The sequence below is a fragment of the Callorhinus ursinus genome, unplaced genomic scaffold (genome assembly GCF_003265705.2).
Source record: "Callorhinus ursinus isolate GAN/ISIS: 27379988/994484 unplaced genomic scaffold, GSC_fseal_2.0 scaffold9, whole genome shotgun sequence".
In the NCBI taxonomy this organism is placed as follows: Eukaryota; Metazoa; Chordata; class Mammalia; order Carnivora; family Otariidae; genus Callorhinus; species Callorhinus ursinus.
The window spans coordinates 54,379,119-54,406,865 of NW_027397071.1; the positions used below are offsets into that span (position 1 = coordinate 54,379,119).

The 27,747-nt window shown below is 41.9% G+C and overlaps 1 protein-coding gene and 1 long non-coding RNA gene across 8 annotated transcripts in view; one reads left to right on the plus strand and one right to left on the minus strand.

The window, feature by feature from the left end:
- Positions 1 to 1,487: 1,487 nt before the first annotated feature.
- Positions 1,488 to 22,648, minus strand: LOC112823906 (uncharacterized). 5 transcript variants are annotated; one of them, XR_012379467.1, is made up of 8 exons: positions 22,530 to 22,595; positions 19,942 to 20,055; positions 13,263 to 16,858; positions 11,832 to 11,967; positions 10,870 to 11,038; positions 6,021 to 6,135; positions 2,946 to 3,057; positions 1,488 to 2,686 (listed from the first exon to the last, which is right to left on the minus strand). It is a non-coding gene; the product is annotated as an uncharacterized lncRNA (long non-coding RNA). The 5 variants fall into 5 exon arrangements; XR_012379466.1 differs by lacking the exon at positions 19,942 to 20,055 and having other exon boundaries at positions 13,934 to 16,858; positions 22,530 to 22,648; XR_003208178.2 differs by lacking the exon at positions 19,942 to 20,055 and having other exon boundaries at positions 22,530 to 22,648.
- Positions 22,649 to 22,681: 33 nt separating this feature from the next.
- MYSM1 (Myb like, SWIRM and MPN domains 1) overlaps positions 22,682 to 27,747 on the plus strand; it is a 42,706-nt gene continuing 37,640 nt past the window's right edge. For all 3 annotated transcript variants that reach the window (XM_025871726.2, XM_025871727.2, XM_025871728.2), the window contains exons 1-2: positions 22,682 to 22,780; positions 27,488 to 27,563. In XM_025871726.2, coding sequence (XP_025727511.2) covers positions 22,698 to 22,780; positions 27,488 to 27,563 — 159 coding nt within the window. In that variant the 5' untranslated portion in view covers positions 22,682 to 22,697. The remainder of the gene's footprint in view (positions 22,781 to 27,487; positions 27,564 to 27,747) is intronic.

Sequence of the window (27,747 nt, forward strand, 5' to 3'; positions counted from 1 at the left end):
TCTTTAAAGACCCTATCTCCAAATATAGCCACATTCTGAGGTATTGGAGGTTAGGACCTCAACATGAGAATTGGGTGGGTGTCCGAGTTTAGCCCGTAACACAGAGGCTGGATTAGAGCCCTACATGCAATAGTTGAAAGGCAGAAGAGAAGCAAAAGCCATTGTCTTGGTCTTGGGCAGGTGATAGACACTCTTTCTAGTGTCTGCAGTTTCCAGGCATCCTCTTGAAAATCACCCACTTGGCAGCTGCAGATAAGCTAGATCATTAGGGAGAGTTTTCCTGTGATTCCTGTACTTCCTGCTTCCCTGAACACTGGCAGGAATTTTCCTAAACTTTTTCTCCCAGATCTTCTAACAGCTTTGCAAGCATCTAATTTCCTGTGTAGTATTCATTCCTGTTGGAGATACCTGCAGTGGTTTTTGATTCTGACTGAATCCTGAAGGCTACAGTAGCTATTATGTATGGTGATGTGGGATGGTTGGCGAGTAGAGTTGCAAGAGACTCATTGAAGAGAACAGGGTGGCAAGCCACAGATGAAAAGATTCTGGAGAAATCAAGGATAGGATACGTGGAATTTATCCTATGGTCTAAGACATTATGGACTTTTCCCACTAAAACATCCCTCGATGGCAGAAAAGAATACACTTTTACTCCCATGGGTTCTGACAGCAGCTGCTACAAGAAAATTCTTTGAAATGTTTTAATGTCACCCTAATTTCTCATCTTGATCTATAATATATTCATTTGTTTTCATGTAAGATAATATTTGTAATTATTAGCCATCAAGTTAAAATCAACATTCTAGAGTGATGTTGTTTATCCTACGGTTTTGAGCACAGTCTAGACCCGGTCACAAACAACAGTTTGAGAAGCAGAGCCCAAGGCAATATGGAAACACTGAATCGTTTTGAGGAACAAAGTAACATAAGGCAATTGCTTTTCTGAATGGTTTATGGGCCGCTGTGTGGAGGGTGGAAGGAGACAAACATGTAGGCAGGGCAAGCTGTTAGGCTATTGGAATAACCCAGGTAAAAAATGATAAGACACTGAAGTAAGACCCTGGCAGTGAGATTGAAAAGACAGGAGCCAATACAGGGGACTAAGAGAACTTGAGTGGTCATTTTCATCTCGGGGCTTCAGCAGAATCAACAGGTTGAACCATCAGACAACCAAGATCCTTCCCTGCCTAGAGGTGTAGGTGTAGGTATAGGTGCAGAAGCATGGCGGGGAAGGAGGTGCCCAAGGCTCACAGGGAAATCCCATGAGTGGTACCACCCACCCCTGACACCTTCTTGATTCCACCCCTTCTGGGGCTGCTGAGAGGCAGCTGGCCTGGGTGAGGGGGATACAGAGCCTACACTTTAGGCCGGTATGGTGATTTCTTTCCATTTGTCTTTATTTTATGTGCTTGCCTTTAATCTATCATAAATATTCATGGTTTATTTCACTCAAACACTGACTTCATTCAAAGAAGACTTTTGCTGCTAGTTTTTCAATGAGACAAAATTTTATAGCTTTGTTGGTTTTAAAGGAGAAGAAGAAATTCTTGATATAAGGAGCAGTGATATTTTGACAAAGGTCTCTAGTAATTTCCAATTCTAATCCAATTCTCACTCTAATGTTACCTGACATATAGGAAGCACTCAATACACATTTGTTGAATTACCAAATGAATGAATAAATGGCAAGTGACATATTTCAATGCATTCAAACACTTCTGATAGCAAGCCTTCCCTTACATTATCTGTGTGACCTTACATTGTCTTGGCAGTTCAGCCCACAATTTAGAGCCTTGTTCATACATGTGCTGTTCCCTTGGCTTATAATGCCCCTTGCATCTTAATCCATCTGGAAAAACGTCTTTTCATTTGTCACAACTCAACTTAAATGTCACGTTGCCAGAGAAGAGCATAACTGTGTAAGACGAACACAAGCATTTAGAGTCAGATAGAACTGGGTTCAAATCTGGGCTCTCAAACATACAGTGGGAGAGTATCCCAAGAGTCCTTTCTCATAAATGTTTGGTCTATTAGATGATAAGTAAAACAGAAAGAAAATTATTTCACCAAATCCAGCCATCCTTTTCCATGGCTGTGAACCATTTTTCTGTAGGCAGTCCAACCTGGTAACAGCACCAAGTCTCATGTTTAGCTTTGCTGAATGTCTCAAACTGCTGCCCACATGGAAACATGTCATAGGCTGGGTAGCAAATATACTTGGTGGCACAAAATCTCAGCCATATACTGGATTTACCAGAACTTTAACTCCAACCAATTTCTGGATTTTATCTGGGTCAAACATGTTCACCAAGCTTGTGTATCACTGTGCTGGAGGGGTCCATACTTAGGGTAGACCAAAGCTGGGCAGTGAGACTCAGAAAATTTGAAAACTCTCTTTATTCCCATTCTGTTATTCAGAGATTAGTGAGGAATTCAGACCAAGACTGGCAAACCAATTGAAAGGGTAGAACCTCTCATCACTCCACCAAACCCACACCTTCTCTTTGTGCCTGAGTCGATCTGGTTGGTGCACCAAATGTGGCTCATGATCCATTTCACTCATTGTCAATCTCTTGGCCTTTGAGTTCACAGAAGTGTTCAGCTGCCATCTTTACTCTCAAGCTGGTTTTCCAGAAGAAACCCAGAAAAACTTGAATGTTATTTTTGTCATGGCACATCTGGAGGACTAAATAAAATAAAATGGCTTAAAGGGCAGACCTTGAAACAAACTTCAAAATGATACCAAACCTGCTTATATCCAATGTGACTTTCACATTGCAAGGTCAGCATCAATAAGATCATACTGTACCACAAAACAATTTTTGAGACACGTTAGATTTCTGTCCTTGGGCAAGCCTTCTAATCTTCCTTGGCTTCAGTTTCCTCATTATAAACTGTGAGTAGTAATCCCTACTGTGGGATCTCAGTGGGGTGTATTAACATACCTGGCACACAGTAGATGCTCAGTAAACAATGGCTACAATCACGCATCCCAAAATTCCACCTTTCACAGAGTATACTTTCTTCTTTGGTACCATGCATACAGAATGTCTTCACCTATTAAGTGGGCAAAATGATACCAAATTCATAGGATTGTTAGGGCTAAATTAGATAAGACACATAAAATTGCAATCTCATCACGATTCCCATTTGCATTATCCTAAAATCTAACGTGCTTCCATTAGAGTTCTGATCACTGTGTAAGTTTTCATTCCCTATCTATGCTGTTCATACAAGTACACATTCTTTGAGTTTCTCATGCGTGTCTTAGGGGAGGATGGGTGACTAATATGTGTTGGGTATCTACCACAGGCCAGGCCTGTATGGGGTGTTTTTGACACACTATCTCCTTGGTCCTTTCCCCAGCCTCCGTAAGGAGATGTTGGATCCCAACACTAGGTGAGCATACTGATGTGATGTTATGAAGATCAAGGCCCTTAGACCAGGTGTGATGCATGCTCTTTGCATCACTCTGTAGCTTGAGTGAGGCCAACGCAGACATTCAATAAATGTGGAAGAATGCTCCTGTGGATGATGAGGCCCCTGGACCAATGCTGAATGTCGGCTAAGGCTCAGCACATGAGAGCAAGCACTCTGGGGCCAAATTGCTTTGGTTCTTCCACATTCCAGCTCTCTGCCTTTTGACAGGCTCTTAACTACTCTGTGCCTCAGTTTATATAAATTGCAAAGTAGAAATCATAATAGCATCGACCTCCTATGATTGTTCACTTTGAGAATAAAATTAAATAGTATATGTAGATTGTTTCATACAGTGCCTGGCATATAATAAGTGTTCAATAAATGTCTCTCTTAAATAATTAGTCTCAGAAACCCTGAGGGGCACTGCTGGAGAGACTCAGGAAGCTGCCCCTTGAACTGTGGTAGGCAAGGGCCTCAAGAGCCTGCAGAAGCTTGGATGCTGTTGCCGATGGGAAGTGAGGCCCATTTGCAGCTGCAATGGCCTCACAGCTAACAAAGGACGGTGTTCATTTCCTTCAGAAGTTGTTTTGCTCTCTTTCCAAGGCTGTAGGGCAACTGCAGCTTTAATAGGAAGCTCTCTGAAGCAGTGAGTCAATAGTCACTCATCCTAGGAGGTGATTCACACGCCACAGTGTGTGGTCCACAAATGGTGTGGGGGTGGTACCTCTTGGGGAGAGACTGATGTGCCCCTAAATGAGTTGTTTGTGATCACAGGCTGCTCACGAGCAGACATGGGAACAGATGCGCCAATTAAGCCCTCATCATGTCCTCTCCACACTCCTTCAGGAGGGGCGCACGTGTTGCTCGAAAAGATGTTGAACTTGGGCATAAGAAATGTGATTGCCCACAACCCCCAGGCCTCTTCAAAATGAGGGCTGGTGAAGATTCAGAATGGGGAACTGGAGGTTTGGATGGTTTCAAGACTTGTGCTGTTCATCCAGAGATAAAATGAGAGAATCCTGAAAAGCTGGCCGGAGAGGAATTTTGGAGCTGAGCACAACGCCAGTGGGGTGAGAATCTTGTCCCTAAATTTTTACTAAATGATAAAAATTTTATCAAGATAAAAAAATAATTAACCTATTATTTATCTGTTTCTTCCAAAGGACTGTGCATGTTCTAGGGGTTCTGTGAATCATATTCTGTATCCATCACAGCCAAGAGGGCTGCATTGGCTGTGCCAAAATACCTGGGTCTGGAGTGGAGCTCTGGACAGCTACAGAACCCCTCAGTGCCTCAGTCCCTTGACCCATAATATGGGAACTCTGAATAATACCTACCTGATAGAGTTGTGAGCATTAACTCATCTAATGCAGTGCTATTCAAAATGGGATCCATCCCCCAGAGCTCATCTACAAACTTACCAGTCCTTTGTCAGTTAAGAACAAAAAGTAAGAGTAACCTTCTAGGAACCTTTATCCCAATTGCTCATTATAGCAACAGTTTTATTATATTTTACAAAAGCATCAGTTTGTAGTAGATAAAACTTTTTTTTTAAACTCGCTCTTCATCACAGTTTGAGAACCACTAATCATGTACATCTTAAAATGTAGATGTGTTGCAGTATCTATTTATTAAAATTCATATCATTTTGTTATAAAGACCTTCCTTTTACTTCTCCTCTATGCTTATCTTTGAATTTCATGGGTCAGTAGTATGATTTCCATTTCAGGATTTTTAAAAAAAAAAAGATAGTTAAAATGTTTATTATTAAAAGTGGGTGTTGTAGAGTGTTCTTAACTCCACTGATGTAGAACTATAGTAAACATTAGGATTTGGGATTTGATTCCAAGACACAGTGAGAGAGACTTAGGATTCTAAGTGGGAACACTGGCAACATGGTGAGGGAGGGGCTTCTATGAAATCTCATCCTCCAGCAATGTGGTACCATGGTAGGCCCTCCTCCTTGGTTCTGCCGTTGGAAAAGCCCTCTTGATGAGCTCTGGGTTGAAAGTAGTCTTTCCCATCTTACAGCACATTTAATAAGGTAGAATATGGGCTTTGCTCAATATCAACTCATTAATTTTAGACAAGAGCAAATACTGGGCCAGGGCAACTGTGACAAAAGTGATTATTTTAAAATCTACCAGTTCGGGGTGCCTGGGTGGCTCAGTTGGTTGAGCGTCTGACTTTTGATTTCAGCTTAGGTCATGATCTCAGAGTTATGAGATTGAGCCCTTTGTCAGGCTCTGCACTCAGAAGGGAGTCTGCTTGAGAATTCTCTCCTTTTCCCTCTGCCCCTCCCCCTGCTCACACTTTCTCTCGGTCTCGCTCTAAAATAAATAAATAAATCTTGAAAAAAAGAAAAGAAAAAAGAGAATCTACCAGCTCACAGGCATTTAAGGTGCCCTTTCTTTTCTCCTCTATAAAATGAGAGATTCAAAATAGATGTATGATAGTGTAATGTAGCAGAAGGAACAAAAACTTCGGAATCAGGCATAACTGGGTTTGATCTTTCACTCTGCCACCAACTGATAAACAAGTCACTTAATATCTCTGGGCCTCAGCTTCCTCACTAGTAAAATGGGGATAGTAACACTTACCTTACAGGGTCTTTGTGAGAATGAGCAGTGATGCTTGCCGTGTACCCTTGACATAGAGTATTTCAGTAATTGTTAGCTGCCATTTCCCTGCTCTCATGTTTCCATGAAGGAAATCCTGAGAAGTAAAAATTAAGGATGGTCACAAATATGTAGCTATTCTTCTCACTGAGAGGCAGAATCTAGTTCCCCTCCCCTTGAATCTGAGCTGGGCTTGGTCACTTACATGACCATAGAATGTAGCAGAAGTCACGTTCTAGGACTTGCAAAGCTAGGTCATAGGAAACCTTGCAGTTTTCACTGAGGCTTCTTGGGAAACTTGCCATGGGGGAAGCCGTGTGCAATGTAAGTATCTGGTTATTCTGTCCTCCATGCTTTGAGGAAGCCCAAGCTACAAAAGTAGAGAAGGCAGTGGAAGAGAAATGTGCCAACCAGTTTCCAGCTGGCCAGTCATCTGGCCCAGGTGCCAGACATGAAGAAGTCCTCAGATAATTCCAGTGCCAGCAGCTATCTCTGACAATAGCCACCTGAAGGACCCTAAGCAACAACTACCCAGCTGAGAGTCAACAGACAGAACTGTAAGAAAAAAATACTGCCGGGGTGCCTGGGTGGCTCAGATGGTTAAGTGTCTGCCTTTGGCTGAGGTCATGATCCAGGGTCTGGGATCAAGCCCCACATTGGGCTCCTGACTCAGGGGGGAGCCTGCCTCTCCCTCTCCCTCTGCCTCTCCCCCTGCTCATGCTCTCTCTCTCTCTCTCTCTCTATCTCTGTGTCTCAAATGAATAAATAAAATCTTTTAAAAAAATACTGCAGTGTGGAGTCGTTTGTTAAGCAACAGTAAAAAGCTAGAACATTCTGCTAGAGCAAAATTTCTGGTCTTTCCACCCCTTACTAACATACGAGTGATTGATGGTTTGCCAATAGTTTAAACTCCATTAGCTCACAATCCTGTACTGGCCAGGAGTAAGGTATTCAAGTCGCTGTTCCCACATGGCCTGCCTTTGTTTCCCATTTTGTAATCTGTGAGCATTCTCCTCCTTCTCCTCTGTGACAGGGGTGGCTCTTCCAGGGATGGGGGGGAGGAGGCTGCTTGCCTCATTGATCTTGCCTGTGACTGGGTAGGTAAGTGGGAGGAAGTCAATTTGGCTTCATATTGAGGTTGACTTTCTCCAGTCTAGATCTGAAATTTTGATGTTCTTCTCTTTGACTCAACTGGTTCAGAACCAATGGTGGGAAGTGTTGGGACTGGCACCTCAGAGAGACCCCAATCTCCCTTACATTTCTGACATTCTGTAAAGCAGATAGTTAGGTACCAGGCAGGTTCCTAACTTGCCTTGTACCCTTGCTTATATGGAACTCTTGCATACATTGTTAATAACGTGTTTAATTTCCCCAAACTTACAAACAAGCTAAAGCAATTATAATCATGGTTAATAAGTTTCTGGTTTTATCTTGACACTTTTGATGGTTTGGTTACATGACTTCTCACCAAGATCATGACAAAAACTTTCTACCAAAGCCAAGCTGATAAACAGAGCCCTGGAGACTGCCATCATATCCTGTACACGATTCAAACATGACTTCTAATTTCCTCAGCCCCTGGAAAGATGACAGCGTACATCTGCTTTATTAAATTCTGATGGGCCTTCATTATTTTTTTTAGTTATTGTTTTATTGCTTCCAATCATTCTTCTTGCTCAGGACATAGAAAGAGAATAGAAATCCTGTTAAGGTGACAAATAACTGTGTTTTTCTGCCCCCTCTCCATGACGATGTTAATTCATCCATTCATCCAACCATCCAGTCATTCACTCAGCATGTCTTTATTGGGAGCCTTCTCTGAACCGAGACCTGCGCTGAGTCCTGGACATTTAAGTGTAAGTGAGATACTTGCAGGCCCCTTCCTCAAAGGGAGTGCATCTAGTGATGGAGCAACTCAGCAGACAACAGCAATGCTGTATAATGAGTGTCACAACACGGAAATACATATACCCATACACATTCTTCTGAGGGAAGAAAGCAGAGGCACTGAGGACACCATCCTCCGATACCCATCTCCTTTGAGTATTCAAGTTTAAGCACAAAATTTGACATTTTTTGTGACTCAGCCCATGGATGAATTTCACCATTGCATTTTGTGTCCTTCATGCACCTCATTTACAAAATTTTATGCAACAGAATTGCTGGAGATGGAAGATCAGTGTCTAATAACTGGAATATTATTAACAGTGATTGCAACATACATTATCTTAGCTAAGCCCCACCACAGCCCCGTGAGGCGGCCTATCATACCTGTTGTATAGAGACCGCTACAGGTTAGGTAACTTGCCTTTGCAGAAACAAACTGTGAAAACAGGTTTGTACGAGTCCAGTTCCATCCTCTCTCTATCATATTGTGTAATAGAAAAATATCTACAGAAAGAGCAACTCCACCACTCACATTTTGTCATTAAAAAATAATAAAACCTTTATTGGGGAAACATAACAAAAAGCAATAGGAAGAATGTTAGTGGTCTAATAATATTCAGAGACAAAAAGCAGGTGATATGGGCTGAATGTTTGTGTCCCCCCAAAATTCTCAAGTTGAAGTCCTAGCCCCCAGTATGATGGTATTTGAGGTGGAACCTTTTAGCCGGTGATTAGGTTTATATGAGGTCAGAAGGGTGGGACCCTCATGATGGGATTAGTACTTTTATGAGATAAGGAAGAGAAAAAGATGGATCTCTCTCTCTCTTTCCTTCTCTCTCTCTCTCTCCCTCTCTCTCCAGGAATATGCACCAGGGAAAGGCCATATGAAGACGCAAGGAGAAGGTGGCTCTCCCAGTCACCAAATCTGCCAGCACCTTGATCTTGGACTTCCCAGCCTCTAGAACTGTGAGAAATAAATGTCTGTTGTTTAAGGCACTCAGTCTATGGTATTTTGTTATAACAGCCCAAGCAGACCATTACAACAGAATATGAAATTCAATATAATCATAACTATGTAGCACAAATGTACAAAACAAAACAAAACAAAAAAAGCCTTAAGATGTTAACTCTCTTCTAAGTGATAAAAATACTTTGAGAAAAGTATTTTCTATACTTTCTAAAATGTTTATAAAATGGCTCATATGAGCTCCAATTGCTTATAGGCTAATGTTTATTGAGCACTTAACTCCGTAATTTCAGTTGGTCCTCACAACAATCATATGGGGGCAAGATCTATAACTTCCTCTATTTTACATAAGGGAAAAGTGAGGCCAAGAGAAGTTAGATCACACACCTGGCAAATGACAGAGTAAGTACTCAGACTTCGCTCTCTATGGCTCTACAGCTGACTTTCACTTTTAAGTTCCAAAAGCAATAAACTTTATATTCTTCCTTGGCTTCATCCTAAACGTAGACTCCAAAAATGTTATGTTACTGCAAAACATTAACCTTCATTTGTGTATTCATATTTTGATCCTGGGAAGACAACAAGCCTGCAGAAATGGCTCAAAAGTCCAGACCACCTGAGGCAGTAAATTCCTTACTTTGAGGACATGAATGAATTCTTACAGACCACTGAGTAACTTGTTTCATCCCTGGGGCCTCCTTCATCCTGTCCAGCTTTTGCTTTCTGTTAGTCTTCTCATTGGCTGACCTGTTGAATCACAGAACCCCCAGGTTGGAAGGACCACAGAGCCCATGTGGTCAAATGTCCCATGTAAGGCTGGAGGACTCTTTAAACTCCCCCAGCAGGAGGTACTCTTAACTATCCCTTGAATACTTCTCCAGGGCAATGCTGCCATTAACACCATGATCCAGCTCTTCGCGGGGACTGTGCTCTTGCTTTGAGGGAATTTACAACAACCTCATTATCTGCAGAGAAAAATAAAGCAAATACAATGCTGTCCTTACTTCACTCTCAGAAAAACAGTTTCAATGTGCAGCAGTAAACTGCTTGTCCAGCACATTCAAGACATACTAGCATCTAACTGTGGCAGAGAATGTTGCTGATACTCGGCCAAGAAGCATCTAGCATCAGGCCCAGCTGCCTCTGACCACAGGTACTTCTTCAGTCAGCTTCTGCTCCAGTCTTCCACATCTCAGCAAATGACACCTGCATCCTAGCATTGCTCAAGCCAAAAACCTAGGAGTTATTCTTGTTGCCTCCTTCTTCCTCACCCCCACAGACAATCTGCCACCAAATCCTGTTGATTATACCTTCAAAATATATCTCAGTTTCATCTACTTCTATCATCTAGTCATGTCCAAACAACTATCATTTTCCATCTGGACCCCTGATCTCCCCTACTTTCACAATACTCCCCCCAAACAAAGACATGCACACACAGAAACACACACACACACACACACACACACACACACACACCCCACAATCCATTAACCATCTAATACCCAAAGTGATCTTTTAGAAAAATATGCTAGGTCATATCACTTTCCTGCTTAAAATCCATAAATGGCTTTCCATTGCCTTCATATCATTAAAAATCCTCCCTGATACTTCCAAGGCCCCAGACACCTCTTGGCTTCAACTTGCACCACTCTTCACCTCATTGATCATATTTCAGTGTCAACAGACAGCTTTCATTCCTGCCTGCCTTGGGGCTCTCATCACCCACCATCCTGGAATAGTCTCCCTGCATGACCCATCTCCTTTCCTGATCTTTGTTTGGCTGGTTCCTATTCATTCTTCAAATGTCAGCTTAAATGTCCCTTCCTCAGAGAGGTCTTCCATGATTTCCCAACCTACATTAGCTCCCTGTAGAGGCCAGGGCTCTTCTCTTGAAACTAACAAAAAACAAACTTTCACCAATTTAATTAGTTTTTTTTTCTTAGATCAATAAACAAAAAGGAATTTTTGACCTACAGCGCTGAGAAGTCTAGAATTGGTCTTGCTTCAGACACAATAGGTCCAGCACTCAAATGATGTCATCAGAACTGGGTTCGACTCCATCTTTTCATTCAATCTTATATTCAAAGAATATTTATGGAGTATCTAGTAGATACCAGGTACTGTTCTAGGTGTTGGGATATATCTGTTAAGAAAAAAAAAAAAGATAAAAATTCTTGCCTTCATGGAGTTGTCATTCTAGCTGACAAGGACCAGTAAAGATAGTAAACAAGATAGTAAAGATTAAGATAGTAAACAAGTATACTATATAATAGATAATGTAGAGCAAGATAAGGCAGATTGGTACTGTAGAGAGAGGGAAGGGGTATGAAATTTTAAATAGAATAGACTTCAATGAGAAGGTATTGTTCAAGCAAAGATTGGGAGGTGAGGAAGCAAGCCATGTGAATATCTGAGCTGGTGGGCCATCCAGGCGGAGGGAATGGCTAGTAATAAAGCCCCATGCAAGAGTGTGTCTGCCATCTGCCAGGACCAGCAAAGGAGCAAGAGTGACTGGCATGGGTGAGGGAAGAGAGGAAGAGGTCACAGGGAGCAGGAGGCCCATCCTAGAGAGCCTCATGGGCCATTGGAAAAAATCTGACTTCTAAAAGAATCATTCTGTGTTGAGTGAAGATTTCAAGGGAGGGCAGGAGTAGAAGGAGGGACCAGTTAGACAGCTACCGCAGTCCTCCAAAGGAGATTCACAGTGACTTGGACCATAGTGAGAGCAGTGAAATGGTGAGAAGGGGTAGAATCTGGACACATTTGACAGACTGGATGTGGGGTATGACAGATGCCTGGAAGAAAGACTTCATTTTCCAGTCTCTCCTGATGGTAGGTGGAGTCATCTAATTCTAAGTCTTGGCTCTTGGGACATAAGCAAAAGGAGGTGGACAACTTCTTAAAGGAAGGGGCATACCCTCCACTTTGCCTCTTACCTCTCCTTGCTGGCAATAGTCAGCTGTAATACCGGTGGCCATCTTGCACGTTGCCATCTTGGATCCCCCCAAGGGAGCCAGGGAGTGTCCCAGGGAGGAGCTTTCACAGCAGCCCCGGTCTGCCCATGCGTGGCTTCTTGAGACATGAGAAAGGAAGACACTGCTGTGTATCTGAGCCCTTTTACTTTAAATCTCTGCACAAGAGGTCAATGTTTACCATACCTAAGAGCATGGATGTGTGATCTTTATCTCACACGTGCCAACAGGATTTTATCTTGCATGTGAAAGTCTAGGTCAACCCAAGGGAAATATTGTAATGGCAGAAATTAAACCTTTTAGAAGTTACAAAAAGTTGGAAGTGTGAATACCTTACTTCTCATAATGAACTATTTAGTTCACAAAATTTTTTTTTATTTAAAAAAAAAAATTTTTTTTTAATAGTTGACATACGATGTTATAGTCATCTCAGGTTTACAACATAGTAGTGTGACAATTCTATGCCTTCACAAAATACTTTTAACTACATTACTTTCTTTAATTCTTGAAACAACACTGTGAGTAGAGTATTATTCTCCACTATATTGTGATCACCCAGTGGGTAGGGACGGTATTTTAATCATCTTTGTATCCACATCCCCAGTGTATTCAGTCCAGGCTCTAGCACCCAAATGTGTTTAGTAGATATCTGATTAATAAATACATTTGCAGGGCACCTGGGTGGCTCAGTCAGTTGAGCATCTGCCTTCGGCTCAGGTCATGATCCCTGGGTCCTGGGATTGAGTCCCAAATCCCACTCCCTGCTCAGTGGGGTGTCTGCTTCACCCTCTCCCTGTGCCGCTCCCCCTGCTTGTCCTCTCTCTCTCTCTCTCTGTCTCAAATAAATAAATAAAATCTTTTTAAAAATTAAAAAAATAGGGGTGCCAGGGCACCTGGGTGGCTCAGTCGTTAAGTGTCTGCCTTCATCTCAGGTCATGATCCCAGGGTCCTGGGATCCAGCCCTGCCTCGGGCTCCTGCTCAGCGGGAAGCCTGCTTCTCCCTCCCCCACTCCCCCTGCTTGTGTTCCCTCTCTCGCTGTGTCTCTCTCTTTCAAATAAATAAATAAAATCTTTAAAAAACTAAATGCATTGCAAATGCTTGGATACAGGAAAAATATGGTTCCCCTATTTTCAAGATATTCAAGAACATACCAAGATGTTAAGTGACTTGCTCCAGGTCATGAGAGAGAAAGTCAGAAAGCTATGTCCTCTGAGTTGACACTTCGCTTCAGATTTTACCCAAAGAAGAAAGGGGGCAGGAGCAAGATGGAGAGAGGGGATTGAGGGCTGAGGGAAAATAGAGAAAGGGAGAAGATGGGGTATAAGCAGAGTTACCCACTTACGGGGACATATTGACTGAAGGGAAGGAAACAAAGGAACTAGGGATTTCCTCACTTGGATTCCTGGGTGGCGCCCAGCGATATGCTAAAGGCACATCAAAAGCCGGCCTCTCAGCTCTCTGAACCCCAGAGCTGCTCTGAGTCACTTTCCCGCTGGGCAGATTCTGGACACAGATACTCTCTCTGGGTGATGGATCCTTCTGTAAGTAAAGATCGTTTAAGAAAACCAGATGCGCTAGCTGCTTATGTTTGCTGGGAATAGAAATGAGTGTGCCTTTTCCCTTAAATCCTTCTTGTGTGATTTTAAACCTTCCTGCTTACACAACCTGCAAGGGAATTATTAGACCCCAGATTATTTTTTTTTTTAATCATTCTGCAGCTTTAAAGTTTTCCTGCCTTACTCATTTAGTGGGGAGGATGTGGGCAGAGCCGCATGATGTAAAGTAAGCAACAAGACCATGATATTCATCTCAGGCTGCAACCGACCGCACAGAATCTTGATGACCAGAAATCATAGAGCCCTCCTCCCTGGGCCGGTGGCCAAGGCTGGTCCCTGCTGGTCTTAGGCACACCTCGAAGGCAGGCTAAGTGCCCATTTGAAGGAGGAGGTGTTTTGAACACAGACCTACAGCAGATGCTAGGGTCAAAACCAGTCCAGTGTGTATGAAGTGCACGATAACCTCGACCAGCTATAGCCTGAGGTAGCAAGATTTGTTAAGTACCTACCACATGCCGGACCTTGGCGAGGTGGGTCCACTTCCTTTATCTTTATTTCATTTTGTTTCAGATCATTTCATCCATCCAGCAGCCCTCTGAGGTAGGGATCCTTACCCACCATTACAGATGGTGAAACGGGGACCCGGGTAACAAGTACCTTTCAGATGCACCCCGCTAGTAAATGCAAAGCTGCAATTCCCTCCTGTTCACTTTCTACTCTACCGTTCACTGTCTACTCCAGCAAACATCACCTCTGCCATTCAGAGAATCCACCTAAACTCTTCGGTGAGCAGACAAAGGAGAAATAAAGACAAAATCCCTGTGGAAGGGAGCACAGGGTGGGTGTGCGTCTCTCTGTACTCTCCTGGGAAGCACCTCAGTGACTCTGGGCTGCCTTCCTGAGGCCCCGCTGCCAGAATGGGAAGATGTTGACCACAGGGGACCGTGGGGAAGACAGCCCCTGCTCTGGGGCTAATGGGGTGTAACCACTGCACTCCAGGCACCGGAGCCATCCAAGGTCTCTGAAACCTTTTATGGTAGGTCCACTAAGCCTGCAAATCCTAGTGGCCATAGTATATTTTCAAAGGCTTAACCAGCTCAGCAAGAAGAATGCCCTGGAATCTTCACTAATTCAGTGAGGTCTGTTTCCAAGACATGGGGCTTAGAGTCCAAGAATCTTACTGAGTATCATCTGGGCTGCTTAACAGAGGAAAATCACAGCAAGTTCAAGGTGTCGGTGACTGTGATGGAAATGGGCTCTAGTGAGCATGAAATTAAATCAAATAAAAGCGTGGAAAACCTTGAAAAACCCCTTCCTGTCTTAAATGAAAACCACAGCAAATGTATATGAATAATTCCTTGATGTCCAATTTTTTCTATCAAAGTAAATCCTTTCAAAGGGTTAGAAGAGTTAGGGACAGCATGTGGCCTTTCAAACATACCCTCACATGTAAATAATTAATGCAATATCTGTACTGTCAAAATTATTTTACCACCACGTTTAACTAAACCATTTTTTTAAAAAGGTCCTTGGTTTTCTTATGAATGTGATAAAAAATAATCCACAGCATGGAAACACATAGATGAAACACATTATGGGAAATCACACACGATAAGTTCTCCAGTCAGTATGAACAAAAAGACAGTAATATGATATTTTCGTTGATACTTAACTATAGTGGGTCTATTTCATGATACTTTGCAGGGTTCTGAGATGGATGATGAAATTTTTATCCCATGAAATATCCTATGTCAAAGCGGGTGAAGATACATAGAAATCTGTTGTTTAATTCAACAAACATTTGCTGAACACATAACAACCATACATGTACCAGGAACTCTATCAAATTTTAGAACGAGTCAAAGTTGAACAAGTCAAATCACTGTCACCCCCCCCCCCCCACGACAGAGCTCACAATGTTGCAGGAGGGGGGGAGATGAAATTGCAGGCATCAATTTCAAGTGATATATTTTCTCAAAGCTCTGAAAACAGTATGCATCTTACAATCAACAACATGTCAAAATGTAATTGGCAGCACTTTTTCTTTCTTAATGGCACATAAAATAATGGAATAACTTACTATCCATGACAATGAAGTTTAGATTCAATGAACTATGGTAATTATTGTGTAAGACAGAACATAGTGCTAAAATAAGTAAGTCCAAAATTGCCTTTCAAACCTAAACGTACCATCCCTCCATGGAAGGGTATTTGTAGTTCAGAACTTAAGTCCTTAATGGGTAATGGTAAATAAGGCAGGAATGATTACACAAAAGCACTTACAAATTATTTTTGTTCATAATAATAAAACATTGAAAATGCACTGCTATTTTATATAACTTTAATTAATAGTAATGGATATTATATAGTTCTATTTACTATGCTTCCTTGCAAAATTTCAGGATCTCCTCTCTTCTGGTCACAATAAATTTTGTTTTACATACCTGCTGATTTTATACACACTAAGAGCAGTTTTGTGTTCCAGAATTTGGTCTTTCACCCAAGTATTCAATTTTGTCTTGAGTGCATGGCATGGCTCACAGTTACTACTCAGTCCATGGGCCATTGATTTCTTCATTCAGAAATGAAGAACAATGGGAATGCTTATTTTTTTAATAGCATTTTATTTTTTTAAGTAGGCTCTGTGCCCAATGTGGGGCTTGAACTCATGATCCTGAGATCAAGAGTTGCATGCTTTACTGGCTGAGCCAGCCAGGTGCCCCTAAAAGAATGTGAATGTTTATGATGAGAAACAAACAATAAACAAAACTTTGGGGGAACATTTTTTCAATATTTTCAGCTTAGTGTATCTGACAGGTATTTCTCAATGAACAAACCTTCCCACCAGTTTTCTCCTCCTCATATCGTCCATATATCCTGTGCTTCAGCCACAGCAGGTTGCTGCAAATCCCCAGCCCTGCCTTATGCTGTCCATGCCTCATTGCCTTTGCTCCTGCTTTTTTTTTTTTTTTTTTTTTTTGGCCTGGAATGCACTTTCCCTCTCTCTACACTTGGAAAGGTCTCACTCAACTTTCAAAACCCAAGTCTAACCTCACTGTCTTATCTTAGGCTTCCCCAGGGAAGAAGGGTCTGAGACCGGGGCTTCAGACGCTATTTGGGAAGTAGTCCCAAGGATTATGAATGAGGACTGGAAAGAGCATGCCACTAAAGGAGGGAAAGTCAATTCAAGAGTAAGTTATTGCTTTGTCCCATTCTGTGAACAAAGGGGTTCCATTCTGTGAATAAAGGGGCTCCATCCTACAGGAATTTGCTCCCCATTGGTCATCCGTTGTCTTGTGGGGTGTTAACACCCTTGCCTTCCCGGATTGTGCACAAGTGCACTTTCTGCTGCAGAAAGTAGGAGATGTGTGGTGCTGTCAGGTTACACCTGCGTGAAGCTGGTTGCCATGGCAATCGCTGGAGCAAAAGGTGACCTAGAGAGGATGAAAGGCAGAGCATAAGAGGGGCACAGAATTAGCCTTGCCCCATTAGTCCTCCATGGTGCCAGGCACAGACCTCTGCTTCACAGCCTTTGTTCTGTTGCTTCTAACGATCCATTTATATATTGAGAATGAATTTCTTTTTTTTTTTAAGATTTTATTTATTTATTTGACAGAGAAAGACAAAGCGAGAGAAGGAACACAAGCAGGGGGGAGTGGGAGAAGGAGAAGCAGGCTTCCCGCTGAGCAGGGAGCCCAATGCGGAGCTTGATCCCAGGACCCTGGGATCATGACCCGAGCTGAAGGCAGACACTTAACGACTGAGCCACCCAGGCGCCCCTTGAGTATGAATTCCTTATCAGTGGTGACAAGATCTTGTTCACGTCAGAGGCTACTGAACCCAGCAGAGTCAACAGCAAGCAGCATATGGACTTAGGACCCCTCAATGTGGTAAAACACACATTGTTTTAAATGAATGGAAAATGTTATGGCAGCCGGTCTATTTCTCAAGTAGTAGATATGACAGTTCAAATGAGAAGTTAGGATGCAGTGTGAAAAAAGGAGAAATATGTCAGGTGAACTCAACACAAAAACCAGCGTAGACAAAGATGTACTCATCCACGATCCTGGGGAAAAGGAATTATTTTAACAAAAGTATCAGTTTTCTTTTGTGGGATTTTTTCCCTCAGGAAACCTAACAAAAAGAAACATCATATGGGTCATGTTATCAACCACTCGGTATATAATCCTAAATAAGTTTCAGTGAACTCGTATTGCTAATATCTACCTTTAATCTCAATGGATTCCCGACAATGACTCCCTGATTCACTCAGAATGAAAACTAAAGTCCTTACAATGACACTTCAAGCTCTACAAACTGTGGTCCTGTTACCTGTCTGGCCTCCTCCCCTCCTGCTCTCCCTTTGCTCACCTTCCTCCACCATGCTGGCCACCACCAGACACACTCCCACCCAGAGCCTTTACACTGGCTGTTTCTTCCACCTGAACACTTTCTCCTGACATCAGCTTGGCAACTCCCTCAGCTTGGCAAGACTCTGCTCAAATGCCACCTTCCCAACAAGTCCTATGCTGAGCCCCCTTTTTAAAAGCTGCACCCCTCCATCACTCTGAACTCTCAGGATCCATATCCTGCTCTATTTTTTTTTTCCTATTTCCATAGCACTCAATCACCTCCAACAAATATATAATTAGTTAATTTATTATGTCTATTGTTTATTTTCTCTTCCCCTTTGCTAGGATGTGACTTCCATCAGGGTAGGAAACTTTGTCTTTTTTATTTATTGGTATATCCCAAGCATGCAGAATAGTGCTTGGCACATAGTAGGTACTCAGTAAACACTTACTAAATTGAACAAAATGTCTTGAAGCTTTGAGATAACAATACGCTTCCTAAATAGAGGATATATTGTTCATCCAAACATTGGTGAGGCATCTACTATGTGCTAGATGTGGGTAACATGGACACGATCCCTGTCCTCAAGGAGGTCCCAGGCTAGTGTGGAGGCAATTACCGGCCAGAGTGTTGGGCTCTCTGACACAAGCATGCACTGTGGCTCTAGGGTCGCAGAGAAGGGGATTTGTGTGAATGTGCAGGAAGATAAGCAAGGGCACAATGCTGAAGCTGACTTTTCATATAGAAAGCGAGCTACCTAGACAACAAAGGGAATTGTAACTGGGTAATGTATAATTGGGTTGTGTATTTTTTGTCAGGATCGTAATGCAATTGTTAGATACATGTGTGTATATTTATATTTATATTTATATTTATATAGTTCTCATTTAAAATATCCATTGATTATGTGTTTATAAAGTAAGTTTTCTATATTCAATTAAAAAAAAAAACCTCTGGCTTTATTTTTTTCTAGTTGATTCACTCATTCCTTCAACGAACAATTATTAAGTGATTATAATGTACCAGGCATTGTAGCTAGATGCTGTGGATACATAGAGGAACAGAAACACGTTCCCGGCCCTGAAGAAGACTTTAGTAGTGCCGTAGGCAGACCTGTGAAAAACTAAGAACATGGAAGTGTTACATGTAGTAGGAGAGAAGAATTTAGGGCAATAGTCCCGACCTGCAGGTCAGATGTAGCCCACATAATTGTGTGTTCAGTTCAACAGTGTTTTTTAAAACTTTGAATGGTTTTTTACAAATTAATCCTGATTTCTGGCTTGTCTTAAAAGAAAAATCAGAAGACCTGGCAACGCTGAGCCTGAGATCCAAAATGGCAACAGTTGACCACAGCTGAGTCAGAACCAGCCCTTTCAGAGGGAACAAGAGGAGGGGGAAGGAGCACGGAAGGCAGAGGGCCCCTGAATGTGGAGGGGTCTGGAACGCGGGAAGTGTTGCACATTCCAGGCAGAAGGAATATTTTATTTACGGTCTATACTTCACTAAGCAGCCAACCATATACAAACCCATGCAAACGTCGACAATTCCATCCCCGTTTTGCCCGGGACAGTGTTCAGAAATGTCTGTGACATGAACAAGAACATGATCAAAGAATTTTACCTCTGGAGGAGATTATTTCATAGGTCATTTTCCAAGTGAAGAAGCGGTTGTCTAGAGGGGTTGAGTAATGTGCCCAGGGCACTGCTAACAGGAGCCTGTAGCTGTTAATGGATTGTACTAAAGGCCTAAGGGAACAGAGAGAAATGGCAACATAGAACAGTATAGCGGGGCATCTGTTGTTTTCCTCACCCAGCATCCATTCTTCCTCCCTCTGGAAACAGTACCCTTATTTTGCTCCGGGGAGCCATCACACATCCTTCTTCCACGTGGTGCTGGTGGAACTGAGTCCACCCGGCTTCTTGGATGGCATGTGACCCAAGCCTGGCCACCAACACCCATCCTCCTGGAGCTCTTGAGAAAGAGGCATAATCCTTCCACTGGGGGTTGCTGAGAAGCAATGCAATTCTGAATGATGCTATTAGAACCTAAGCTAAGACAGCACGATGTAAGGAAAACAATGATAAGCTACAGTTCCTTGGATAAATTGCTTAACTGTTCTGAACCTCAGTTACCACATCTGTAAGTGAAAATAACAATCCCTTACCTCAAAGGGCTGTAAAGAAATAAAGTCTGTAAAATGCCTGGCACACAGTAGGAGCTCATTAATGTTGGCATCTTTTCTTTCCCTTCCGCATAATGTCAGATGGATGTAGCATTACTGTAATTAAAATGTAAGTAGTGCATTGGCAGACGTTCCTTACAACATATTGAGAACAGCTTTTTCAGTAGCTACCTTATGTGATTTCAGGGAACTGGGGAGGGAAAATAAAATAAAATGCAGCTTGTTTTCCTGGAACAATTCAAGCCATAGCCAATGCGTGCCAAGTGTAGCCCCTAAGTCTATGTCTGCATTCATCTACTATCTCACCTCTGCATAGATAAAGTGGTTTTCCTCCCCGCTCACTGGCCATTTTATTTTTAAAATGGGAACTCTTGAATCCCTGGCAATCATTTAGCTGACAGTTTGGATCATAATGTAACAATAACATTAGTGAGCAGTTGTGTGACAGTTCCTGCTTTTAAAGCACTTTAGAAATCTGAGCTAATTAGCATGAACGCTAATATGCCAGCTTTTCATGGATTAATATTGCAATTATACTTTGCTTTTTCAATAAAAATGCAGTAATCTTTTTTCACCAGAAATAGGGAGAAATGAAATGAATAAACTGCCTCTCCAGTGGATTCATACACAGTGCAGTTAAAATGTGAGTCAGACACTTTCTTGACTGAATGTTCCTCTAACATTTGTGAGGATTTATAGGGTATGGCACCTCTTGCAAATTCTGTTTTAGGATCAATGAAGGAAATGAAGTGTATTAATGGGGGACCGAAAAGGAATTTGTAAACCCAAGTTTCCAACCTTCAAAATACACTTTCTACTCATTTCTAGATTTAAGCACCTCAAAGAAATCAGAAAATTATCTGATTATGATTTACTCTTAAACCAAATGAGAAAATACCAATTCATGTAGTATTGCAAAAGACCCTATTCCTTTTGTTGTGAATTAAAATATAATAGAGTAAGAATAGAGGAATAAAGACTTGGGTTGGAATCCCACCTCTAGTACTCAGCTATCTAACTGTAACTTTCTGAATTTTGGTTTCCTCACCTCTAAAATGTGGGATGGGGTGGGGTGATAATACTTAGTTTGCATGATTCTTGGGAGGTCCAAAAGGGATTCTACCTTATACAATATCCAGGATATGACAGGTGATCATATTAGCCCTGACCCGTCCTCTCTGTTTGTAATTCATTTCCCTCCCTTTCTGCTCTAAAATTATTCTGACATTCATTCAGTTTCAGTTCATGGAAAGCAGAGCACCATCATGAATTAAAATTTTTGTTAGGTATTATAAATAACTAAATTTAAAGGGACTAGGAATAATTATGAAAGTTCATTTTGGTGGGAAAAATCTAAACCTATGATCACTTGAAAACTCCTTTGAACATACTATGAGTCTACGGCCATACCACCCTAAACGCGTCTGAACATACTATGAAATTGTATAGGTATCTCAGCTAAATTTCGTCATTTTGTCCTCTGTTCTTTGTATAATTTAGCGAAAAGTGATGTGAGGAGGTATAACACTGGAAAGACTGCCCAAGACAGTTAGAAGCCTGTATGAGCACACTTAAATTGTTTCATTCATTCATCAGTTCAATATTTATTGAGCACCTATGATGTGTCAGACACCATGCTGAATGTTGCTGGTATAAGGACCAGTATAAGGACTAGCAGATAGAGCCTTTGTCCTTAAAGAATTCAGTCTCATGGTGGAGGCAGACAAGTGAATGAACACTTGCAATAACGTGAGCAATAAATGCTAGTATATGCTACTCAAGGCCAATATCTAATTTCTTGAGAAGTCATAAATTCTGAGAGAAATGGTGTTTATCCTGCCAACAAGATCTGTAGAGGGTGAGCACTCAGTATGGGGTCAAAAGACCTGGATTCTGGTCCCAGTTCTTTGACTACTATATATCCTTTGATAGTCATTTCAGTTTTCTGAGCCTCAGTTTCCTCATCTGTAACGTGTGACTGATGATAACAGTCCTCACTGGGTTATCGTAAAGATCAAAGGTCATGAGAGTGAATTTTTAATTAACTGCAAAGATCTCCTAAAGCAAGTTACATACTTAAATGTTTTTTGAATTTTAAAATAGAAGTTGTTTAGTACTTCACATAATCGCTGAATGATCCTTTTCCTTAAAACATGAAGGAAGGAAGGAGGAAAAAAGGAAGGAAGGAAGGGAGAGAGAGAGAGAGAGAAAGAAAGAAACAAAGAAAAATGAAAGAAAGAAAGAAAGAAAGAAAGAAAGAAAGAAAGAAAGAAAGAGAAAGAAAGAAAGAAAGAAAAAGAAAGAAAGAAAGAAAGAAAGAAAGAAAGAAAGAAAGAAAGAAAGAAAGAAAGAAAGAAAGAAAGAAAGAAAGAAAGAAAGAAAAAGAGAAAAAGAAAATCAGCCACCTTTCAGTCCAAAGCAGGTTTGGCTTTGATCTTTTCAACACTCCAGGTAGATATTTACCATTATCCCCATTTTATCAATGAGAGAAGTGAAGAGCCAAGAATCTGTCCAAGAGAACTATCTCTTCAAAGCCCAAGCCGGGGAAACTTCCCAAGGTCTTTACATACCAACAAAAGGCCAAAGCACCAAGCCTCAGAAGACGGCGGTGATCTTCTCTCGGAAAGCCCCGCCTCCCCCTCGCGGAAGGGGCTGGACGAGGCTTCAACTCCGCCCCGTGACTCATGCGACCCCGCCTCCAAGTCTTCCACCTCTCGCGGGATCTCTCGGGAGGACGGATGGGATTAAGTCCCATCATGGCGGCTGAAGAAGCGGATGTGGATATCGAAGGGGACGTGGTGCCAGCCGCGGCACAGCCAGGGTGAGGCGTAGAGACCGAGTCTCGCAGGGATGGGGAGGAGCGCGGGTGCGAGGAGAGTACCGTGGAAAGGCTGCGGGTTCAGCAAGGAACAGGGGAGAGGAAGACGATCCGCTGGGCCAGGGTCTCCTGGTGGCGGGGGAGGTGCCGCGCCCATCCTGCTTGTAAGCTACTCCTGAGCCCAGGGGGCGTAGGTACGCGAGGCTGGTGTCGGATGGCTGTTTCACCTTTTACCGGGATGTTCTGAGGGCGCCGACTTCGCCGAGCACATGGCACTCTCTCCAACAATTTAGATTCTTTCTTCCATGATCTCCATCCCAGTATCCCCCCTCCGTTTGCCCCCTCCGGACAGTAACTAGAACAAGATCGGCCTCTGAACGGGACCTGAGCTCAGGGATCCTTGTTCCATCGCTTGTCAGCCATGTGACCTTGGGCGTGTCGTTTCATCTCCGCTGACAGGTTTCTTATTCCACATGGGGTTAGTTGTGAAAAACTTCCTGAGAGTCAGCTTGACTTAAAGGAAAGGGAAAGGACTTGAGAGTTGGACAGCTCTGGGTTCTCCAGCATTGGCCGGCCTTGTCCCTTACTTAACGCAATGTGACCTTGGATCAGACAGGTAACTTGCCTGAGCTTCAGACCGCTCATAGAAAACTGACAGTCATGGTTATTGTGAACATCAAATGAAGTAATTATGGGATGTGCTATAGCATACAGTAGGACCTAGGTAAATGTTTTGTTTTTCACCATCTTACCCTCGTGGAGATTATTGTGAAGACCTAGTGAGGGGTCTGCAGATTCCTGCAGAACAGGCCAGTGTGGTTTCAAGCAGCATCCTCCAGTTTGAGAGTTCTAGCCCTTTGACTGCTTGCTTTCCAAGTAAGAAATTGATAACATACTATTTTTAAAATGTGCTTCCCCAGTCACCTTTTAGAATTGGAAGAGCCCTAGACTGGTCAGGAATCAAAAGACCTCAGTTCTAAACTTAGCCAGTCATGTTGCTTATAAATATGAACAACCTCTTTAGAAGTCTGTTAGGTTGAATGAACCATGTGGAATTACCAGTCTTAGACCATTTTTAACTTACAAAATGGCAATTTCATGCAGTCCAGCCTAATGTTAGGGACTCTGTAAATTACGGAGAACAGTACCCACCCTGCCCTGAGGGATTAAGATAGTGGGTTTAAAGTTCTACTGAACTCAGGCGCCTGGGTGGCTCAGTCGGTTAAGCGTCTGCCTTCGGCTCAGGTCATGATCCTGGGGTCCTGGGATCGAGTCCCGCATCGGGCTCCCTGCTCTTTGGGGAGCCTGCTTCTTCCTCTCCTCCCCACTTGTGCTCTCTCACTATCTCTGTCTCTCTCTCTCAAATAAATAAAATCGAAAAAAAAAATGTTTAAAGTTCTACTGAGCTCTAAAGCACTATAAAAATGCGAGGAGTAATTAAATTCATATAGTCATTCTCTCCCAGACCTTTAGACAAAGCAGTCCAAAGCTATACAGATGAGTAGGGAACTTTCATTAACAATCGTTCACATTTGTGTAGATCAAGTTACCAAGTTAATCTTGACTAAGTGCTCTTACATGCATGATTTAATTTACTTTTCACAATAAGTCTGTGTGTTAAGTAGGCAGGGATACTTACCTGGAGTCCAGAGAGAAGTGAGTTGGCCTTGGAAACACAGAAGATCATCTGCGAGCATTGGCTCTGCCCCTTTTCCAAAGGTTCTTCTTTATTTTTCTGATCGTGTTTAATTTTTTTTTTTTTTTTGCCTTCTCTTTTTCTTTCCTTTCTCTTACTGTTGTACTCAAGCCTTAGGTCTACAGGTGATACCTATGATCATCTAAGACTCATGCAAGCTGGATTACAAAGGTTATTGGTTCCTGACGGTCAGAGCCTTTGCCTTACCCAACTCCAAGGAGCATCATTAACATATTCTGGTGAATGGTGCCCCCTGAAGTGTGTGTAGGTAGAGCTAATGATAACATCTGTGGAAACGATGAGGATTAATTGAAAGCACACTTTTAAGTACTTGCTAAGTTGTAGGTGCCAAAGTTAGAAGGTGGCATTGAAACTTGGGTTTCCCTTTCACTTCTACCGTTCCTCCTTATCTTCCTTTTCTCCTGCTTGTCCTTTAAATCAGTGTTCCCAGGGGTTTGTCATAAGACTTCTCACTACCCACACAGTCCCTGGTTATACCATCTCTCAAGATTTTAAATTTCTGTCTGTTAGGCTGGATCATATACAATTTTGCCAGTGTTCAACCATTTTTGACCATAAGAAAAATGGCAGTTTCCTAAAATTCCACCTAATACATGCTGATGTTTTTCATATCTTTCACCAACCCAAATCTCTCTCCTGAGCTTTAGATCCATTTATCTAATTCTCTGAATCTATCTGTTCTTGGATGTTCCACAAGCACCTCAGTCTCAGCTTATAAACTTCCCACCACACCTGCCATCTGCCTTCAAGTTCCCTAGTTCAATAGATGGCACCATCCGCCCTGTAACTCAAGGCACAGATAGAGACTTTATCCCTTTTCCTTACCTCTCTCCTTCCACCCCTTCTATAAGTTGCTAAAGGTCAATTGATTGTACGTATCCTCTCAAATGTATTCACTTCTGCCTGTTCACACTGCTTGTTCCCTGGGTCTAAGTTACTGTCACCTCTCTAGTATTTATATAATCACTTCCTCTTAACTGCTCCTATCTCTTGGCTCCCTTCTGTTCTTTACTGAAGTTAGACCAGCCTTTCTTACATCCAAATCTCATCATGTTATTCCCTTCAATCTCCGATTTGCTTTATGAGAAAATCCTCATTCTTCCTACAGACCTGGATGATCCATGCCCCACCTACCTTGTTCATTTAATCATTAAACAAATGCTGATGAGCACCTTTTCTATACCAAGGCCTGGGTATATAGCAGTTATCAAACTAACTCCTTGCTCTCATAGAACTAACATTCTTACTGGGTAAGACACAGTAAAACTTACAATGGGCCAGATGGGGGTAAGTGGAAAAAGATAAAGAAGGGAAAGTGGATGGCATGTTAGCTTTATCTTGGAAAAGTGGCTCTGAAACTACAGGACTTCAGAGGTCAGCATGGATATAGTGGAAGGACTGGATTTGAAAAGTGAGGAAGCCACAGAATTGGCAACCAATTGAATGTACATTGTGAGGAAAATAAGGGCAGCCTCAGATTTCTGGCTTGGGCAGCTAGGGGGATGCATATCATTTGTCTGAGATAGGGAACAATGGAAGTAGCAGATTTGAGAGGAATTTCTCAGCTAAGGTTTAAACATGTTAATTTATGCTACCTGTGGAGATTCAGGTAGGTGTCCAGATGCATACACCAGAGGTGTGGAAGTTGCTAATCCTTATTGAGGAACACTATAAAAAGACATTAAACCTGAAGTGAGAGGCGCCCAGGTGGCTCAGTCAGTTAAGTGTCTGCCTTCTGCTTAGGTCATGATCTTGGGGTCCTGGAATCAAGACCCATGTCCAGCTCTCTGTTCAGCGGGGAGTCAGCCTCTCCCTCCTCTCCCTCTGTGTTCCCGCCCCCATTCAAATAAATAAATAAAATCTTAAAAAAAAAAAAACCCAAAAGAAAAAATCCCCCCCCCCCCCCCCCAGCACCCTTGGCCGACCTCTCCATAAGCAAAGGTTTCCCTCTGTCGATACAAGTCTCAGAATCCTTTATTTAGCATTCCTGGCAGCCTCTTCCAAATCAGAGTTAACACCTGAATTATAAAACCTTTTTGCCATCAGCAGCTGAGGGAAATTACTGCTTTTAGTTTATTGTAGATAGTCCACAATTTATTAAAACCACTGTAGAACTAATTGAAGATTCAAAAGTATAAACCTTTTTGCAGTCTAAGAGGTACAAAATTCTTACCACTAGACTAGGTCTGGGAAAAGTCAGTAATTTTCTAGGAAACTTTATAACTTCAAGACATAAAAAAGCAAATATTGAATTTAACTATATCATTAATTCGGCCTTCCAAAACTTAACTATTCAGCTTTTTTATGTGAGTAGTGAACATCAAATGAAGTAATTTAGTCACATAAAGAGCAACGTGACTTTAGAGAGTTTTTATTAGTTCAGTGAAAAGAGGGAGAATTAACAAAGTTTAATCCCCCATGGACATAGAAAAGGCCCCAAATAACCCAAGTTAATTTTTTTATTATACAAATTGTTATTAAAACATCAGATTTTCTTTTTACTTTACTGTCGAGTATTTTCTATTTTGACTCTTCGATCTATTTTTTTTTTCATTTTGAGGGCAGTGCTGTTATTGATGGCTTTTATGCTTTAGATATAACTAAAAGAATTGATTGTAAAGTGGAATTCTTATATACGTATGTATGCTCATTAAACTCTGAAGTGTTGGTTCATGGCTTTAGAGCATGTGTGGTTGCTACTTTGGGGTACTTTTTTTCCTCATGAAGTTGTTTATTCTTGGGGAACGAAAGAAGTGAACAGACTGGCTGGTTGCAGTTGAGATGGGGTGAGCTAAAAAGGGTGGCTTAAAGCTAGTCTATATTCCATAGGTTAAAGAAATAGAGTAGGCATTTCCGTAATGTTAAGTCTGTTAAGGGAAGAAGGAGATGAAACATTTGCTTAACATCCATACCCTGCCAGTTCCTGTGGTGTGTGAATGATATTTATTAATTAGTATAATGTCACTTTTTACCCATTTTCTTGATTATTACAGAAGTGATGAACATACAGCATCTGTTTTACAAGATCACTATCTTGATTCATCGTGGAGAAGTGAGAATGGTCTTATTGTAAGTATTTTATGAAAATAGCAGGTGCATAAGCTCTTACTCATTGCCTGGAGTACCTCTTTTTTACTTGGTGCTAGTTCTCAGCAGTTACAGAGGTAATATACTGGAAACAGTTTTCTTACTTTAAAAGAAACTTATTCTTATTTCTTTTGACTTTGAAGTGGTCTGTTGGGAAACGGCTTTG